This window comes from Halichoeres trimaculatus, unplaced genomic scaffold (genome assembly GCF_033239565.1).
Source record: "Halichoeres trimaculatus isolate MK-OKI-2021-1 unplaced genomic scaffold, fHalTri1.1 fHalTri1_scaffold_2, whole genome shotgun sequence".
Classification (NCBI taxonomy): Eukaryota; Metazoa; Chordata; class Actinopteri; order Labriformes; family Labridae; genus Halichoeres; species Halichoeres trimaculatus.
The window spans coordinates 15,722,074-15,742,963 of NW_027437180.1; the positions used below are offsets into that span (position 1 = coordinate 15,722,074).

The window sequence follows — 20,890 nt, forward strand, 5'->3', positions numbered from 1 at the left end:
AAAAAGTAAAAAAAAAAAAAAAAAAGAAGGTACAAATGGGTGGAAAAATGTGCTTATTGGCTTCTTTCGTTAGGACATTATTCTTATTTTAAGAATATTAACAAGCAAATTGTTCTCACTATTTTAGATGGAAGAAGAAGAAGAAGCAGAAGAAGCAGAAGAAGAAGAAAGTCCTTCATATGGCACTAAATGGCAGCTCCTGCAGCCAAACAATCTTGAAGCACTTTGTCATAAGGTTTCCCCCTCCGGTCTAAATTCTTGCTTGTGTTGTATGTCGCTTTGTACAGAAGCATCTGCTAAATCAAATGGTAGAAAAAGCCGATTGGCTTTTTATATGGGGCACAATTTTTATTTTACAGTCTTAAAATAAGACATTTTCTCTTCTTGTCAGATAAATATGGATCATGTTAAGTCTTATCAAATGATTTTTTTCCTTAGCAAGAAATAAGACATAAACACTTGCGTAGATTTCAGCTTTTCCAGTGTGCTAATGTGCCAAACTAACATGGCAAACATGGTGAGCGCTATTCCTGCCTTCAGCAGGGGGCATTAACATAAATGTTGTCCTCGTGTGTATGATGACCTTGCACAGATGTTTGGCTGTAGGCTTTCCTTTTGTCGGTCGGATCAGAAACATGAAATCGTGACCAGGTGAATGCAACAAAACACACACTAGAGAGCTCCATTGACACTTTTTTTATTCATCACCACTTGACCTGTGTTTGTGTGTGTGTGTGTGTGGGTGTGCATGTGTGCAACACTTAGTGCCTCACCATGTACTGCCTGCTTATGTCCATAATTATCTGTTTGTATACCTCCCTCGTATGATTGTATAACCTTTGATATCTAGCCCAGTTGTGATAGTCCTCCTTCCTGTACATGAACACATTTTCTGCTTTTAGAAATACACAAAAGGCCCAAAAAAAAAAAACCTCAACTGGTGTCTCTGCTACACACAACAAGGCCCTTTATCTGTAAACAGTGAAAAGTAACAATCAAAGAAGAACATCAACTTAATCCTTGGTTGGTGCGTTATATTTTTTTTCCTGCTGACTCAGCTTCTCCTCATCCAAACAATGTCTTGTTATCGTAGCACTTAGTTTTATTAGTTTGATGACATAACGAGGTTTAGAAACTAACCAATGATTACACAGTTTTTAGAAAAAAAGTATATTATATATTTATATATATATAGATATATATATAGTTATATATAGATTTATATTTAAACCCGTTAAAGGCTTTTAAAATAGCACAGTAAACACTTTGCACACATGATAAAACCACCGAGTGTGTCTGATTGTTTATGTATAGGCCAATGGCGAGGACTACATCCTGGTAAAGGGTCATTTCACTTTCCCTGCAGCCAGCTCAGGAAGGAACTCTGAAACTGAAAGTCACTAGTTTAGAAATGAGGAAATTCACATTTGCGATGCTTTATTGTAAAATGGAACGCATGTTTTATTTATTCTTTCTACACAGTGTAAGTCAAAATCTCCTTCCTGAAGTGGCTAAACCTGGAGAAGGACTGAACCTGTCTTGAGGACCTCGAGTCCCTGTCTGTAAAGATAAGTTGGAATATGTCAAGGTCTGCACACTTTAACAACACAGAAAGAATAACTGAAACAAAAAGAAGTTATCTAAAGATAGTCAAGTAAAAAATTGATTTAATTAAAAAAAATTGAGTTACTGAATTTATAATACTGCACATCATCTCTGCTTGGCTCCATCCATTTCTTTGTAAATGTCATTTTACACCTGTACAACACCTGCACTCCTCCCTCCTTCTGTCAGCCTCCTCCTCTTTGAGTCTCTGTACAGTTGGCTTAGTGGTGACCATAGAAATACTGTAGCTAAAGGGTTCCGTGTAACATTGGTTGAAGTTTGTACAGAAACATTAGTTTTTTTCTTCATGTAAACAGGCACACACAGATTTCTAGAGGTTAACTCCAAAATGTTCACCCCGCCCCCCAGGAAAAAAAAAAAAACAACCAAAAAACAAAACTCTCTTTTTAAATCGGTCCCTCTTCTTCTCGTTTTGTATTCCTGTTTGTTTCAGTTCCTCACTTCTGCTGATGACTTAATAATCTCCACATGTCAAGTGCTGTGGCCCTGATCTCAGTCCTGCTGAGAGGAATAAGGCCTTGGATTGCTCCTCGAATATCTAGAGAGGTTTACAGCTACTCAGTATTTATGTTTTCTCTCCTCCCTCGGCAGCCACTGCCAAGGCTTTGTTACAGCTCGCCACCCCAGATAATGAAGCTTAACCAAGGTTGCTGTGTCCAGGTTGCTGTTTGTTAAGTTTTAATTCGCTGTCTATCAGTGTTGGTGGTCTAGCACAGAAATTCACGCTGTCTCCGACAGGTCCACATGGAATGAGCTAGCAAATCCTTTTGCGGGCTGAAAAGACAGAGAACACAGTGGTTAAGACAAATGGCACCCTGTCCCTTGAGACTTTTGTGTGACACAGACAGCCCCAAATACCATCACTAGAAGAACTCATGCCACAAAGCTCACCGAGAGAAGTTATTTATAGGCCTTAAGCTTGCTCTTTGCAATGTAATAGTAAAAGTAATTGGGGAATTGGGTAAAAAACACGTCCATCAGTGAAGATAAATGTTAAAATTTGGAGGCTACATAATGCATGCATACACAGACCACTAATTGCTTCATTAATTATCCATAAATGGATCATTAAACATTTATAAACCCTTTATCAAGGCAACCGTGGTGATCAGAGCATTGCAGTAGCCAGCAGTAGTCTATGACGCTATTTTAAAGTAGAACATGATGCCTGTTGGTTAATAGAGCCTCAGCCTCCAGGGCTTTTCTCATCTTTTTTACTTTAGACTGATGAATAACATCTTTGCCATAAAAGCATGGGGTCAGTTTGTTTCAACAGACCAAAGAAAGCAGGACAAATTGTAAATCAGAAAAGTGAAATGAAATATAAAAAAAAGTTGTGGGTTTTAGACTGAGCGAATATGAAGTGCATTTATTCTAACCCTCTGAGGCAGACAAAATGAGCAGACGTGCAGGCTGCTATATCTGGAGCAAAGCAAGCTCTAGCACCTTAAGGCTAAATACAAATTATTTTTCACACAGACCTGATGTGCAAGAGGAAAATTGCTTGGCTTGGTTTGCCAAGTCGCATACGAGGGGAAAAAGGAGGCAGGTTGTAGAGCTCATGGTTTACCTGAGAGACGGCTCACAGTCAGCATGCAGTATCATGGAGGATGGTGGTTAACATGGTGGTGACTGGAAATGACTTCTCTACTGAATGCGTATATCGAATCCATTCCCTACTCTTAGAGCTAATAGATTATTCATGTAATGTGGAGCTTGGAAAGCAATTGAACGAGGCAAGACGTACCCTGCCAACCTTTTCTGAGGAATCCCATTCTGCTTCTTAATAAGTGCAAACTGGACACTGAAAATACAGTGGGTATCACAATTTGTCATTTGTCACTTTGGAAATTCCTGGTATCTTTGCCAAACACAAACTTGAGTGTGTTACTTTCCAAATCAAGAATCATGAACTTGGGGTTGAGGCCGTGTCACCCAGCTTCTCTAATGTGAAGCATTAATCACAATTAAGCAAACACAGATATTGAACACCCCTTTTTTTTAGCGCCAATGGACTTCAACAAAGGTTGATAATGACCTAAAACGTGCAGCCCCTGCTGTGTGTTTCACCTCTCAAGCTATGTAGTAGAGAAGTCATCCAAGTTGAACAAATTCTGGCTGTTGAGCAAATGGAAAAGATGGCCTTCACATTATGATTCAGTCTTTCTTGTATTCCCTCTCCATGCAGTCAGAATGTGCCCTCACTTCACTAACGAGGCATTAGAAATACACAAGTTTGTGAAAGCGGGATGTCACAGGTGCTTCTGTCAGACCTGACCTTTACTTATATGAGCATCAGAAAAAAAGCTGATTGGGAAACAGTTTGGTGGTGGGGGGGAATTTAGAGACATGGAATAAAGAAAGAAAAAGGGGCCACAGCAGATTTCAACGAGTCTAATTCCAATTGAGTTTATTGGATAATAAATCACATGATTACAAACATCTTTACGGTAAGGTTTGGGTTAGATAAAATTTCTCAAAGTTGGTTTTGGAGAAAGTGTTAGCAATGATGAATTACAGTTTGCATTAAAAAAATATATTATATATATCAACAGAAAAGAAAACAATGCAACAAAAACAAAAATGGTATCGTTTTTACTTTTTTATAAATAAAACAGAAATAAAAGATAATAATGAACAACATAAAAAGTCCCGATCAGAATTCAAGAGGCAGATTCACCGTCCCCTCCTTTAGTATCTGTACTGGACCAGACCGAAGTCATAGGGTCCCAGGGAACTTTCATACTGATACTCACAGAGAAAGGTGGGTTTGTACGGTAGGGTCCCCCTATCATACTCTTTCCTCTCTAGCGTGCTGGAGCTGTACTGCTGCTGTTGCTGATGGAGGTGATGGTGAAGGCTGTGGTGTGACTGTGACCTTTGACCGTCCTTGCCAAAGGTGGAGAATGACCTATCGGTAGTCGAGGCGGTGGACGAGGTCATGGTGAGTTGGTCGGAAAGGTTGACGGAGGAGGGTACCTCAGTGTCGGGCAGCGTGGCGTCCATGCCGGGAACGTGCAGGTTACTCCGGTAGTCTGGACCCTGGCGCCCGTCAGACGGCACAAAGGATGGCATCCAGCAGCGGTCGGAGTGACCCAGGGCCTTGCACTCCTCTGTGCAGTTGGAGAAAAGGTCAGCCCCTACACAGAAAGTACAGATTGATGGATGGACAGTGGAGATATGGAGGAGGGAAATGTAAAGATAGAGATGTGGATGGAAGATTTCAATAATGAAGGGGATGAAAAGTGAAAGGAAGCGAGAGGGAGCATGACGGGAGAAGGGGTGTGGATGTTTGGAGTGGAAAGCCGAGACAGAGGAGAGAAGATGAGAAAAAGAGAGCAGAAGAGAGAACATAAGTTAGCAATCATTTGCCAATGTCGCGAGCAGAAAAAGTGCAGCAAAAGCTATTCATCAAAGAGACAAGGCCAACATTGATGAAGTGAATTGTTTGTTTTCCGTCTCACCTCATTCATTTCAAATAAAATGCGCAATCAGAGTGATGTGGTGTTGCAAAAACATTTCAACCCTTCTCCACGTCAACATCTACAGACTCACAATTGATTTTCTAACACTAGGAGACAAACTGTGACTCAATATTCCATCGTCCTCACACAAAAAACCCTACAATTATCTTAAGAAGCCACGAACAAATACCAACACAATATTCACGTGCAGCGTAATCACACTCCAATGTCAATCATCCCCACACAAGTCCACAAAGAGTTTAACTGGCACAGAGCTGCTGCCAAAAACAAAAAATCAACATAAAAAAACAGATTAAATTAACATCTGAAATGATATAATAGGATAACACACATGCTTTGTCTCTTTCTCTCTTACTCTCTTTTACACACACAACCAGCATGAAGGAGCTACCAGTTATGTTAATTACACTCTCTTAGAAAGAATAAAGGGGAGAGATGGGGGGTAGCAGAGATATTATAAAAGGAAAGAGAAAAGAACATGAGATGTGAACAAAGTCATCATAAAAATGAGACTGTGCAGCAATTTTCTATTCATGTGCAGAACAGCTCTGCAGTTCTCCAGGCTCTCCAGCATAGCCAGGGCGATGTGGGGAGGCTTTTTTGGACGGCGGCATCAAAGCAAGAGATGAGCAGTTAAAGGCGAGAGGAGGGAAAACCGATACAACAGGAAAGAGAGGGAAAGAAAAATACAGAAACAAAGAAAGCCAGCAAACTGTAAACTGCTATTTCAGAAACAGAGGTGTCCTCAGATCAAAGGGTCCACAAGCAGAAGTCTGTTCATCTGATCCTTCTGACTGATATCACAATAGTTTCTCTGTTACTAAGAGCAGACATGCCCACACTAATGCTGTGCTATAAGACTTTAAACGCCATTAGACTGCATTAGAGGAAAACAAGTCTATTCCCACTGCAGGGCTAAAAAACAGTCTTTCTGAGAGAAAAGGATTCCAATAACTGCAATCGATCAATTCAATGAACCCAATGAATCTTTGGCATTACTTTATATTTCCAGGCAACATTAAGACAGAAGAAACTGTTTCTTTTCAGCCTTGTTTTTACCTTCAGCTCTAAAGGAAAAGAAAACATTTTCTGGGTCCTGCTGTATCCCTCCTGTTGAATATTAGACCTAAATCTCAAAATATCAGCCTGTCACAGATTATGGATTATCTTTCCCTGTGGAAAAAAAAGCCTTAAGAATAGAGGTGCAGCGCGTCAGTCAAATTTTCCCTCTGCTTTGTTTGTTTTGTCTGATAGAAAGCTGCTGCCCTGCTGCTCTGTGAACGAGACACACATTCACTCATCTCAGACGAAAACACATGGGGGAAGCAAATATTAATGCGCACAAACTATTTTTTTTCTAAACCCTCCTCAAACAGTGTCTTACTGTAAAATTCTGATGTTTACATGCAGTTTGTGAAGCCCACAGCAGTTACCAATCACATTAAAGAAAAAAAAGGTCACTGAGCAGCAGTGAGTGGTGTGGTGACTAAGATACATTTGAGCCTCTGAGGACTCCATGCAGACGTTTCTGGGCGAAAAGTAAATCAATAAACGGTGTGTGTTGCTTTGAAATGTCATTATTTAACTGTGTTACGGCTATGATTGTCCTAAAAAAATGAATAGAAAACATTGTTTGAAAGTGATAAAGCAATAAAGTCGCTTTATCTGTCTTCTATCAAGGTAACAAAGATGTTTTATAAGAGGATAAGTGGATGAACATTAGAGCAGAGAATCAGCTATTTTTATTCTGTTTTGTTCAGATTATGTTACCATTAACGTGCAAAACCATTTTTTTTAGGATTGAGCTCCATGTTTGCTTTATTTGAATTTCACACAGTTAAAAAAAAAACATACTGTAACAGCACACATCATCCGGTGCACATGTGAATGTCATACATTATTAACAACAGCCTCTGCAACTCTTTGGCCAAGTGTTACCAAAGGAGCTGATACTTTTTTTTTTTTTTTTTTTTTGCCTGTGTGCATTGTGTGGATCTAATCGTGTGGCTAATTCAGGGCTCACAGGAAGTGAAACAGGCAACAAAGACTGTGCAGCTCCCACAGAGCCAGAAGGGACTCGAGGCTCATAGACAAGGGACGGCGAGGGCCAAACAGATGGGGGAGTCACAGATTTCACAGACAGAGACAGCAGGCAGGAGAAGCAGCAAGACTGCGGGAACCATAAGGAGGGAGAGGGGAGACCTGGGCACTCACAGATGGAAATAGCAATGGCCAGAAGAGACAGTGGGAGACCCCAGCTTCACAGATGGAGATGGGAGAGGGCTTATGCAGAGGCAAATTTGATTACAGCATGCAAGATGAAAATCTCATCTTACACATGAGCTGTTTTGTCCTTTGACCTCATCGTATGGAAACTGTTTTCTATCTTCTCAAAAACAACTGTGGGATATATAAACGCTGGAACACCCAGAAAAACAACTAAAAACAGATAAGAGAAAATCAAAGTGAGAGATACTCAACTTTGAGCTTTTTATTTCTTTCTCTACCAAAGAGGGTTAACAACACAATTTCACTTTCCTGTGGAATAAACAAAGCCTTCAACCTCCTTTTAAACTACCCTGAGTAAATTGCAGAAATACCCAAACACTGAGAGATTGAGGGCAATAGCTGCAGAATGTTGACAGCTACTTTTTAAATTGTAGGTTTTCTATTTTATCTATTGATTCAGCATGATGCATAAATGTCTGTTTACCCCTGTTTCATCTGCCTGGCCCAAAGATTCAGAACCAGTGCATTTTCTGCCAAAGGGTTTGTTTGTTTTTACCACCACCACCACCACTGAGCACGTGTGGGTTGTGGTTCAATGGAAGCCGTGTACCGAAGAAAACACACTATGATCTGGTGGAGATCAAAACAGAAAGTCTCAAAATGCCATGTGGGGAGAGAGCTTGTCTGAGAGAGCAGCTTGTGGCCACAAATTCAGTCCTTAATGTAATGATTTTTTTCATGTTTGTTCTCAAAGGGTGGGGCAAAAAAACCAAGGTGTATTTCTTGATAGCCTGTCATCCTTTAACAGGACTTTTGCAAACAGTTTTGCTCCTCTTCTCAACATATGGATGTTAATTTCCATCCCTACAGTGCTCTTCCACAAGTAGAGTGTGTGACAGCTACGAAACATGGTTAAAAATAAACCAGGACTAAAGCACAGGTGCAAATCTGCAACAATGCAGAAAAGAAACAAACATAGACATGCACTCTGATTAAGATACAGAGTTAATATCCAGAGATTAAGGGAGAGGTTTAGTCTGTTCTTCAGTTTCAAATCTCAGTATATTATTTAGCAGGAACAACAGCACATTGTTCTCTGGGAGTGAAAGGTAAATATAGTCTGCAGCAGTCAATTTACTGTCACTTACTTGCAAACTAGGCAGTGATTTATACCTGCTGGCTGACTCTTATGAAAACAACATCAACACATATGTTTGCAGACACACTCAAGAAGACTTCCTTAATGCAGATATGTAAATGTACGCAAGAAAACAGGCAGACAGGCCATGACACCACATGACACCCAGTGGCTGCCGATTCCCGTGAAACACCTTTTCTTCCTCTGGCAGGAAGAGAAACAACAACCAAAACAGTGACTGGCAATGACAGTCCCTGCCAGCAGTCCTCCGTTTCACTGTGACCTCATCAGACTAAAAGAGCACACTCACTCACACACACACACACACACACACACACACACAGACACACAGACACACGCTTACACACACCGATACACACACACACACACACACACACACACACACACACACACACACACACACACACACACACACACACACACACACACACACACTGGCAAATCAACACAACACAATGCAAACACAATCTACTTGCTAATAAGCAATCAGCTCTTCTAGATTATTTTCCACTGCTGCTTTTTTTCATTACGTCTCTGAGTGTTTCTGAAATCCCACGTTGCTGTGATTTGACTAATTGCAGTGCCTGACATACATCCAGCAACAGGGAGCGGAAATGAAGGAAAACAAATCCCCGCAAAACACGAGCCCCATGTTTGATTCACTTTGTGCGTATATATCTGTAGCTCTCAGGTTTGAAGTTATCCCCCCTGCACTCATTTCTCTGTCTTTCTACCCCTCTTCTTCTGTCTGTATTAGTCCCTCTGTGCTTCTTTCATGCCTTTTGTGTTCCTGTCTCTTGTTATTTTCCTCAACATTTAATCCTCTTCGCCTGTCTTCCTCTCTCTTAATCCTTTTTTTTTTCTCTCAGAAAAAAAAGAAAGAAAGCGTTCTCATCCCTCAGGTAGAAGGTGTCTCCCCTCCATACCTCTGTTTTTCATCTTGTCCTCCAGTGCTCCGGAGAGAATGCAGACACAAAACGTCAATATTTGGACAGCAGCTAGGACAGCAGGGGAGTAATATAGCTCCCTTGCACAAGTTGGCCAGAGAAGCTGTGATGAGTAAACCAGAGACCTCCCAGAACCAGAAAAAGACGAGGATGATCCTGGCTGTATCCAGTTACTACACGCAGAGAAATTGTTCTGAGACTCTGAGAGGCAGTGACCATATTTGATGTTTGTTACAGGACAAATGGACTGGGAAGTCGGGCTGAGATGGCCTCTTGCCCTGACCAGAGTACTTTGATTGATAAATCTTCTTAGATATGGTGGACCAAGGATTCTGGATGACCACTCCTTATTGATCTTATAATTTATTTACTGCCTTGACCAAAGCTGTGTCTGCTCCACAAGCGTGTGTAAACTGGGTCCTGCCTCCTTCATTATTTATGGGCGATTCTTGTTCTTTAAATCTCACCTTTTCAAAGTCAACTGTACTGTGATTGTTGAGCACAAGTACTGGACATGTATTGTCTCACCCCTGCTCAAAAAAGCTCTAAATATACATGTACTCATGGGGGCTTGCTTTGGGAAAAGGTTTAGAACAGAGGATGAAAATCAATGTGTGGAGTAAGACTGGGTGCAGGAGAAACGGTGAAATACTCATTTCACAAGAGTGATTTCACTGCCCACACATCAGAAAACTCAACGCTACAGAACATTTAAAAAAAAACAATAATTTGACTATTAGGTGTTCAACTTTTAGTCTGCCTCAAAAACAAAAACACAAGTACTCTGCTTGTGCAAATGTGTCCTGGTTTGAGTTTCTACGGTGCCGTTAAGAACACATCTCTGACTCACATTTGTGTCTGTTAAAGAAGTTAGCACCGCAGCCTGACTGAGGCAGATGTTTGATGGTTTAAATCTCTTTCAGGAGGATGACATTTATGCAGCTCAGGGCCAAAGTATGTTTATGACTCCCACGATCTGCTGGGATTTCCATTAGTCTTACTGCCTAATGTTTAAGGTTAGTTATAAGACCTCAGTAGAAGAAGTGAGAAAACATTTTTTCCCCATTCATACCCTATATTCTCAGCATTTTTTCATTAAAAAAAATAAAGCTTTAGATTTTTTAACTTTTCAGGGTGATAACACTTGATGAAATATTCAGCTCATTCAGAGAGCACAGCCTATTCAGAACGTATTCACCTCAGCACTCCATGGAATGTGTATTGGATTTGACTTATTTCAAAACACAACACAGTGCGTTGGTTTCAATACCCTCCTCCATCAGGAGTTACAATGTTGTAAAAAGGTCACGTGAAATAGAGATTTGATTTTACACGCTGACTTTTGAGATGAGAAAGACACTTTGTGGGAACTGAAGGCAGCCACTTCATTAGTTAATCAAAATGACTGATCTCTCCCTTTCACTACTTTTATTGACTTTATTGACATTCAACAAGCCAGTCAGGTCTGCTAATGGATTTTTAAAGGCTGGAGTGTGAAGTTTTACTCGATGCATGTCACTGTGAGGTTGTACATCTTATGACATGTTGTAGTATCAGTTGTAGCTGCGCTATTTTGTCTTCCTTCACAGTCAGAATCCAACAGCAGATGATTTTTTTTTTTTGCTCTAGGTCTCAGAGAACATGAATTTTGAGATAACACTCGAGACTCTGAGAGGAGTTTTGAATTATTCACTGATACACAGTCGCCAAACTAATCATGAAGAAAAATGATCAGCAGGAGAAAAGATGACAGAATCCTGAGCATGCTTACGATTTCTTACCTCTGTGGTTTTTTCACTCATCTCTTTATTCTCAACAACCTTTTTTCCCCCATTTGTGCTTCTTTGAAACTTATTCTCCTTCACTCTAAGCAAGGTCAGAGTTTTAGATTTTTTATTATCTGAGCTTTTGAAATAAACAAGACATTTGTTTTACTTTGATGCATCATGGAGTCAGGGATCACAGCTTCCTGTTTTGTCAGTTTCTGGGGCCTGAGTGGAGGGCGTTTCAAAACTCTGAGCGCTAAATTCCCCTGACAGCTCACTGACATGGGAAACTGCAACACGGTGCCCGCCACTAATTCATAATCAGCCATCTAATACACCGTTGCCAAAGTGATTTAATTGTCCCATTTGTCAAGGCTGTTGTTCTCCCCAAAACAAACGTCATGATAATGATGATTTCCCGTCTCCTGCCCGTCACGCAGCCTTCCACAGCTGATCGAAGGTTTCTGAGTTGCTGCGTTTTCCACTGATGGATATTACACCTCCTCTTATCTGTCATTTTATTTGGGTTTGCTATGTTTGCTCCCTCGTCTGGTTTAAGTATGAGGAGGGATATGCTCAGGAAAATAGAGTCTAACCCTAAACCCAATGAGGTAAAAGAAGAGGGTTGTGGGGTGATGAAAGGTGTGATAGTCAATCAATACTGCTTTGAGTCCAGATGCAGCAGTGCCTTAGCGCAGACACGCTGCTCTCAGAGAAGCCATCTTCCCACTTTTTAAAGGCGTTTGCTGATATCCCAGCCTCACAGGCAGTGTCCCTTTGATTTAAAACCACGTCAGGAGACTTATTTTCTAAAGTGTCAGGCAAGCGGCCGAGCGGGAAGCTACGGCAGGTGTAGTTGATGATATGCCAAGTGGAAATGGTTTCCCCTTGATTTGAAATATTCTGGGTTGCACCAAAAGAGAGAATATGTGTGGCGCCGTCCCGTGAGGAAACCTTGCCTTTAACCCTTCTCTGATAATTGCTATGTAAAGGTTCTAGAAATGAATTACTGATCAGCCAAGTGTTGCAGAGAGCCAACGTGTGGGGGAGACAGAATGAAGGATGAGACCCTGCTACCTACCCTTGAAAGCAAATATATGTGTGAATATGTGTCCAAAAACACACATACAGGAATACTCCTCATGCTAAACCTGTTTTTATGCATGTGCACTCATGAATTTCCCTGAATACGGTCTATACATAGGCCAGGCTTTTGCTGTTTTGGTTCAGCTTCCTGTCGCATTTATGCAAATCTGCGAAACAGGCTCCCTGCATTTAACACTTCAGACCATCTGAGTGCTCGGCCCACATGAGCGACAAACAGTACTCTCATACAATATATTTACTCAATAAAGTAAGTCCCACATATACATAGAAAGAGACAAATGAGCATTGGATAAGCCTATATAGAGGCAATATATACCTGGCAGAGGGCCAGGCTCTAGCTTCTACTCTCTCTTCTCAAACAGAATCTCATTTAAGCTTCCCAGAGCAGCGTCTCAGAGGAAAACTCCTTTTCAATACAGACATCATCACCTCGCCTTGTTTTCTCCTACACAAAACACACACACAAGCGGATTACATACAGATACAAACACCTACATATTGAATCAGACAGTGGTATACCTGAACAACCACGACCCTCCCCCCTTTCACACACACACACACACACACACACACACACACACACACACACACACACACACACACACACACACACACACACACACACACACACACACACACCATACACACACATTCTGTCTGGTTTTGTTGTCTCCAGAAGACTGTGAGACTCAGTGTCCCTCTCTCCAAAGAACCAGTCGTGTGATATTACCTCCTGTTGAGTGGTAAGCTGTTGCCTTATAAATCCAACATGAGGAACAAATGTTCGTTTCCACATATGAAATACAAAGTACTGCACCAACTGGGCACACTCCCAGGCCTGTGCCAAATGAACATGTTCAGAGCCAAACAAAGGAAAACCAACATGTTACTGTTCATTAAATGTGGCCTCACAACTAGTAAAATGATATTTAATGCAACATACCACCAAAAATACAGCGCATGGTGCTGATTACTTTCAAGTCTGCAGGTACTTTCTAGATGTGTAGTTTAACATGCACATCACGTCACTTACACATCTGTATTCCTTTTGAGTACCACTGAAAAAATGTAGAAGAATGAAAAACCCTCTGCATTACTGTTCTGTTCCAGAAATCTCCAGGTCCCAAAGTGAGAACTCAGAATGCATATTTCAACATTGATGCGAGTATTTATTTTAAAAAAAAGACTTTGTTCTCGAGGAGATGAGTCTCTTTTGATTTCTTTCAGTTCTGCATGTCTGTCTCGCACACTCTGACCTTCTCGCCCAGTTTCATCAGCGAGGGCGAGGAGTGACACTACCACTGCTGCATACCGGCTCGCAATTTGGGCTTTGTTCATTAATGATGTCAAACACAGTGGAACCTGATGAAGACCATTCACCATCCTACAACACCTATCTAATCTGCTCTATTTGTATTCCCAGCACCGCTATGATATTTGTCAGGCTCTGGCCTGGATAGGGGTCTTACATGAGCCCAGTACAACGAGCCCTCAGAAGAAAAGGGCAATTCAATATGAAATGAGATTTTGTATTGTTCTACTTTTTGTCTGACTCCAATTGATCAATAAACAGGCTCTAACCTAATAGAATTTAGGGGAAACAAGGGGTAGTAAGGGCATATGGCCAGAGCACTGCATAGTGCAAATCAGGGGCGGCGTCATGGGTGGGCCCAACAGTCCCAGGCCCACCCACTTTCTGACAGGCCCACCTCAAACTTTTCTTAGATTTTTAAAAGTATTTATTTATTGAAAAGATCTGTTTTAAAGAGTATTTTACCAATTTTGTCACTTCACACTTGTGTTGTTATTGTCAGGTGCCCCGTCTTTATAAAATGAGCCAAGTTTGGCAATCTATAGCCTGTTGGTAAAAAAAAATATGAGTTTTTTAGTCCCCCATTATACCATTAGGATAAGAGAATGACTTTGGGAAAAACTGTAGATTTTTGTCTTTTATTTAACTGATATTAATGTTGCTGCTCTTACAGCCGATAATACATGGAGAGTTGAGATGGTGTAGCCCATTGGTGCGCTACTCTTTGGCCAATACCATTGAGAGCTATTGCTGTCTGACGCTCTAACATGTAAAATTTTACCAAAAACGAAAGTATCCTAAAGCAACCAAATCTGCTTTAAAACATGCAAAGTAACACACACACACACACACACACACACACACACACACACACACACACACACACGCACACACACACATATATATATATATATATATATATATATATATATATATATATATATATATATATATATATATATATATATATATATATATATATATATATATGTATATATATATTTACGCCCCTGGTGTAAATGATGAAGAGAGTAAGTTTTAAATAAATAAATAAAAGTAGAAAAACTTATCTAAAAAGCTGGAGGTGATGTTTTCTATCTCTAACATTTTACCTTTGTTTTCACTTAAAGCTGAACAGACTTCATATACAGGCACAGAGGCTGCTAGTACATCGTTTTTAACCTAAATCCACAACATGAAGAAGCCTTACGACACACAGCTGATTGAAATGCATGTCGTTGTATCAGCTAAACGTCCGTGCTTTTCCCTCTCACAGAGTAAACTTATCGATCTGTGTCGCTGAAGTAGTGCAGGCCTCACACTGCTGCGCCTTAGGTCGCTGTCCTTTCAGCACCACTCAGGAAAGCAGCAGGCAGGGTCACAGAGAGGGAGAGGGGTAACAGCAAGGAGCAGAGAGGGAGAGGGGGAGAGAGAGATTTCCCCAAATTCCCCTCTTTTTCAACAGGGTGTGAAATACAATCAACACCTCCGGGGCCCGTTCGCGCAAACCAGCCAACCAGCAACACCGGAGCCCGAGCCGACGTACACCCTCAAATTAAGGAAATTAAAAGTCACCGATCCGCACCAACAACTCAGCACTATACTATTCAAAAAATGCAGCACATTCCCACTGTGGAAACAGCAGGGAGCGAGGTGAAGTGAGAGCTGAAAGGACAGAGTAATAACGTGACGTCGGGGTAACTCACCAGCCGAATGACCCCTGTTAGTGGCATCGTGATCACTGTCCCCTTGTTCACTGTCGCCGTGTCCACTGTCTTTGGAGCTGACTATGTCCGCCTCCTGGAATGCCGAACTGCGAGAGGTGGGAGGAGGAGCGAGGCGTGTAAATATAGAAGGGGGAAAAGAGAGGTCGAGGTACAGGGAGGAAGGGAGGATGAGGGGAGAGGGGAGGGGGGTAGAGAAGACGAGAGGGATAATCAGAAATCACCCCCCACTTTAATTCAGTCACGGTGGCCTTCAAGAGTCTAAATTGGATGTTACACATGGCATGTAATGAAATCCAGCATTAGAGCTTTAATGGGCGCTGGGCTGTCAGTTGTGGGAATGATGCCAAATTGAAGATGAACGTTATGGATACATTGGGAACCATGTTGCCTCTCTGAGCCACAATTAACGCAGCAGAATATACAGGATTCACCCTGATGGGTGTAATATTCTGTTTTATTGATATGTGAATAGGCTGTGGCTCCATGGGGCCTATTGAATGTTACAGGTCCTCTGGAAGCGAATGGTTTGTAGCTCACTGGGTTTTGCACATCAGTAATAATAAGGTGTGTGCATGTGCGTGTGTTTTACCTGTTGACTCGCCTGGGCCTGTCCACCAGGTAGCTGAGCTCCGCGCGTTGGTGTTTTGTCTAGAAGACACATTAACACATATTAAGATACTATGTGAAGTCATTAATAGAGGCATGAATAAATGCAAGATTAGATTAAATGACATTCACTGACCACGGACACATGGAGTAAGAAACATATTAGATTAAACTGTGGCAACACACGGCATTGTGCTGTCAATGCGCGCATCCTCTCGGTGAGTGAGTGGGCGAGAGGAGACGAGAGCCAGGGAGAGTGGGTTAGGGCGGCAATTGAATGCGTAAATGATTGAGCCGCCCGATGCTGAAACTGAACAACCTTTGTTCGTGGTGCTGCCATGCTGGGTCGTGCACGGAATATTTAACACACAGGAAAGGCAAGGCTGTGACTGGCTGTCTGGCTCCACTCCAGCCACACCGCAATCAACAAAAAGCCCCAACTCTGAGCTCCCCGAGCAGAGCCCACAGGCTGTAGATACTACAGGGCCGTCAAGTCACGCGTCTCACGCCGTTGCCTTTAACGTCCTTTCATCACATCAGCTGAAATGGGCTTAAGGTGGACAAATTAATCACGCCTGTTGATGTAACCACTTGATCTTACAAGCACAGAAATGCTCTCCTTCGGGGTTAAAGGTAAATGAAGGCTTGTGTTTACACCCCTAATTCAAATAATCTATAGACCCAAGATGACAGGAGCCACACCCTCTTTTAAGGGTGACCCGAATTACAAGAGCCTTACATTGCATGAGAGTTTGATACAACTCACCTTTGAGCAGAGATAGAAAAAAGAAAGCGAATAAAATAAAAGTGTCTTTCAACTTCATAATCTAGAAAATTAAACATCTTATCTTCAAATTCCGTCACGCTCAGCTTTATGCGCACCATACAAAAGACGATCTGCCTGCATCAAACTGAAAAGGGCGCATGAGAGATAGCGATTGAATTGTTCAGTCATTACGCATGACTGATTGAAGGCCACTATGCAAAACAACCAATCTAGTGGATACAAATTAGTCCACATGGAGACATGGGGCTGCCCAGCTCTTTTAGGATAACATGCTCTAACATGAGACAAACATAGCAGTGGGATCTTTAACAATTTGGTTAAACTTTGAATCACGCTTTCGTTTCACTTTCACACCTTTGGTAGGAAGTTAAGCACAGCCCTGGAAGACAAACGCTGGTTCTGGTTTCTCTTACCTCATTGGACAGAATGCTGCCGTTGGATATGATGTCAGGTTGTTGGTCACTGTAACCTGTGACTATGGCGCCGCAGGGGTTGGTGTGATCCGTGTCATTGCTGCGGGAGGGGCTGCATGGTTTGAGGAACATGAGATCCGTTTTGGCGGACTCGGGTGTCAGACACACCTGGTAGCAATAGGAGTTCTGGTTCTGATGATGGTGGGAGCCGAAGCCCCCTCCCACGCTGCCCACACCAGACTCCTCCACTGGCACCTGCCCCACAGGGCCGACCCCTGACGTCACATTGGTGCTTTGAACCAACATTATGTCAGATTTACTCAGCTTCTTCTGTTTCCGGCCTCGAGCTCCTCTGCTACAGCAGGAGCCGCAGCACAGGCAACAGTCACCGGCCAGAAGGCACGTGTACAGGTTGAGCTTCTTGTCCTTTTGGCAGCGCACGGCCAGTACGATCATAGCTAGGAGGAAAATGAAGGACACGGAGCCCAAGGCGATGATGAGGATAAGGGTGAGGTCAAGGGAGGTCTCCTTTGCCCTGGAGGCCGACCCGCGATCCCCGCTGCGGCCTTCGACCACACTGTCCACTAAAATTACACTCACACTGGCCGAGGAGGAGAGAGGGGGCTGACCGTGGTCCCTCACTTCAATCAGCAGGTCATAATACCCCTGCGGGTCCCGCTTTGGAGAGATCCTGCGGGCTGTCCTCAGCTCCCCTGTTCTCCAGTCCATGCGGAACATCCCCATCTCGTTGCCCCGCAGGATGCTGTAGGACAGACGCGCGTTCTCACCATCATCAGCATCCATGGCTACGATGCGCGTCACAAGGTAGCCGGGCTCCGCAGAGCGCGGCAGGTGCTCTTTGGCTGTGCCATTTTTACCGATGGGGGCTATTACAGTGGGAGCGTTGTCATTTTGGTCAACGATGATTACATTTACTGTGGCGTTAGAGAAGAGCTCAGCAGCACCGGAGTCTTTAGCTTGGACCATGAAGCTGAACTCTTTCAGCTGCTCATAATCAAAGGAGCGCAGCGCGTAAAGGTAGCCAGTGTCCTGATTAATGGATACATATGTGTCCACAGACATGCCTTGTATGTCACACTCCAATATGGAGTAAGTTATGAGAGCGTTCTGTCCTATGTCAGGGTCCAGAGCACTCACGGCATGGATGAAAGCACCAGGCACATTATTCTCAGTCACATACACATCATACACAGCCTGCGTAAAACGGGGCGCGTTGTCGTTCTCGTCGGAGACGTGCACTTTGATGGACTTGCTGGTTGCGAGCGAAGGCTGACCCTTATCTTTGGCCACCACAGTGATAGTGTAAGAATCTGTGTTCTCTCTGTCCAGCGGTCCGTCGGTGACAATGGTGTAGTAGTTTTTAAAAGACGATTTCAGCTTGAAAGGAACATCTCCCAGTATCTCGCAGCTCATGTGTCCGTTTTCACCTGAGTCCCGGTCTGAGACGCTGAAAAGTGCAATCACAGTGCCCGGGGCGTCCTGCTCGCTCACGGATTCAGTCACAGTGCTGAAACCGATCTCTGGTGTGTTGTCGTTTACGTCTGTGAGTTTTACCAGCACTTTGCAGTGAGCGGGGACCGCATTAGCCCCGAGATCTTTAGCCTGGACATAAATCTGGTGCGTGTTGCTCTCCTCATAGTCCACCTCACCCGCGACCTCTATCCTGCCTGTTCTTGCATCAATATTGAATAAGTCTTTTATCCTCGGGGTGTTGTGACTGCTGAAGGAATAAACTATTTCCCCATTCTGCCCTTCATCGACATCAGTGGCATTGAGCTGAATGACCAAAGTGCCAACAGGAGAGTTTTCCCGCAGGTTCACAGAGTACACGGACTGGTCAAAGGTGGGCGCGTTATCATTAGAGTCCAGCACTTTAACCACCAGAAGAGCCGTCCCGGTACGCTGTGGGATGCCCCCGTCCACAGCCGTCAGTACATAGCGATGCACCGCCTGCTGCTCTCTATCCAGCGACTTTTCAAGCACCAGTTCTGCGAACTTGTTCCCATCACTCTGAGTCTGCACGTCCAGATAAAAATAGTTATTGTTCGTGATGGCATATGTGCTGAGCGCATTTGTGCCCACGTCAGGGTCGAAAGCATTTTCCACCGGGAAACGGGTCCCGGGGATTGCGCTCTCCGATATTTCCACGGATATGTCTGTCTCAGGAAAGCTGGGCGGATTGTCGTTGATATCCATCACTTCGATCTCAACACGAAAGAGCTCCAGTGGGTTCTCCAGAAACACCTCCAGGTGCAAGAGGCACGGGATGGTCTGCTTACAGATCTCCTCCCGGTCGATTTTCTCCTTCACCACGAGCGCACCGTTTTCTAAGTTCACCTCCAGGTAAGGTGTTCTGGAGCTAGGCACCGTCTGAAAGCGGCGAGCGGAAAGTTTGGTGATGTCCAGCCCCAAATCCTCTGCAATATTCCCAACCACAGAGCCAGTCTCCTGTTCCTCTGGCACAGAGTAGTGCAGCTGAGAGGCAGCTCCTTTCAGAATGGAGAGCAGGAAAATAAACCAAATCATCGTTTCACCCTTTCACAAAGTGCACTTAAAGACAAAACAAAAAAAGTGTTATTCCTTTTTCTTACGAGCAATAAACATTTCCTTTTTCCTCTGTCCGCAAAAAGGCAGTGAAACAAACAGCAACAAGGCTGTCCGATTGTAAATTTCTTCTCCTTTGCCTCGGGTCAGTGGAACATTGCGTCGTTTCAGCCGTGAGAAGCAGAGCCATTTGATCCGGGCTCCGCTGTTTTAATCAATTCAGCACCGGTCTGTGAGTTTTGGCGTCAGCGCAAACATTGCAGGCTGGAGCCAGGACGCATAGCCAACACTCTCTGTGCCTCTTCTTTACTTCAGGTCTAACAAATGCATGTTCCACACTGGCAGTGAAGAAAAAATGGGAAAACTCCACCACGCGCACCACCGAAACCTTAACAAATTCACCTCCTGATTAAAGACTGACGAAAAACAGGACTTTCTCTCTATCTCACTCTGTTAGGATGTAATCACTGCGCCTAAGCGCTCAAAGCGGATGATGTTCTCAGCTCGGCTTCTGTAAGGCGAGTGGGAGCAGCGGGGTTGGTTTTGCGCACAGCTCCTTTCCCCACCAGCCAATGGTGTTCTCAAACACCGGGTGTAATGGCACCTGATTGGGGCTCTGCAACGCCAGCCAGAGCACACATCGAGCCCTTATAACAAAACCAGTTAAGTGCCACTGCGCTCCTCTCCTCTTCTCCCAGCTCTCATCCAGGCTCTTTCTAAGTTGTGGGAGGAAAATTAAATGCATAACACACACCGTGGATTAAGAAAAAAAAAAACTATCATGATGGTTGGTGAAGGTGAGGTCAGCTTGCCACTTATTATATTATTTTTTATTTATTTATTTCTAAAATATTTTCTACTTTTTTTATGATCAGAGTCGTTTTTTATGTGACAACGGCTCCCAACTCACTGAATATATGGAAGCACACCCAGTCTGACTTTGCCCTTGACGCAATACTTTCAACAGTTTGGAATTAAAGCGCAGCTCTGATATCAGTGCATGAGTCAGTGTGTAGTAAAGGATACTCAACAGCAACGACCACCATGTAAAGAGCCTGCGCATGTAAAGACAGCCAGTGACGCAATACCCCACAGAGCCACGGCCATCTCTCTCCCCTCTTCCCCCCTCCTCTCCCTCTTTCTCCCTGAGATGAAAAAGCG

The 20,890-nt window shown here is 43.2% G+C and overlaps 1 protein-coding gene across 3 annotated transcripts; it reads right to left on the reverse strand.

Annotated features, from left to right (window-relative positions):
• Positions 1 to 115: 115 nt before the first annotated feature.
• LOC141810238 (protocadherin-10-like) lies at positions 116 to 20,259 on the reverse strand. 3 transcript variants are annotated; one of them, XM_074697659.1, is made up of 5 exons: positions 17,165 to 20,259; positions 15,948 to 16,006; positions 15,338 to 15,444; positions 4,383 to 4,739; positions 116 to 2,400 (listed from the first exon to the last, which is right to left on the reverse strand). In XM_074697659.1, the coding sequence occupies exons 1-5, from the start codon at positions 19,709 to 19,711 to the stop codon at positions 2,381 to 2,383; spliced, it is 3,090 nt and encodes a 1,029-aa protein (XP_074553760.1). In that variant the 5' UTR covers positions 19,712 to 20,259; the 3' UTR covers positions 116 to 2,380. The 3 variants fall into 3 exon arrangements, with proteins under 3 accessions (XP_074553760.1, XP_074553754.1, XP_074553762.1); XM_074697653.1 differs by having other exon boundaries at positions 119 to 2,400; positions 4,383 to 4,766; XM_074697661.1 differs by having other exon boundaries at positions 123 to 2,400; positions 4,606 to 4,766.
• Positions 20,260 to 20,890: the final 631 nt, after the last annotated feature.

Coding starts and splice junctions, on each gene's coding strand:
- LOC141810238 (XM_074697653.1), bottom strand. CDS start 19,711: ATGATTTGGTTTATTTTCCTGCTCTCCATTCTGAAAGGAGCTGCCTCT. Junction 15,445..15,947: donor AGGCCCAGGCGAGTCAACAG/GTAAAACACACG, acceptor CACCTCTCGCAG/TTCGGCATTCCAGGAGGCGG. Junction 2,401..4,382: donor GTACAAACCCACCTTTCTCT/GTGAGTATCAGT, acceptor CTGTCTTTTCAG/CCCGCAAAAGGATTTGCTAG.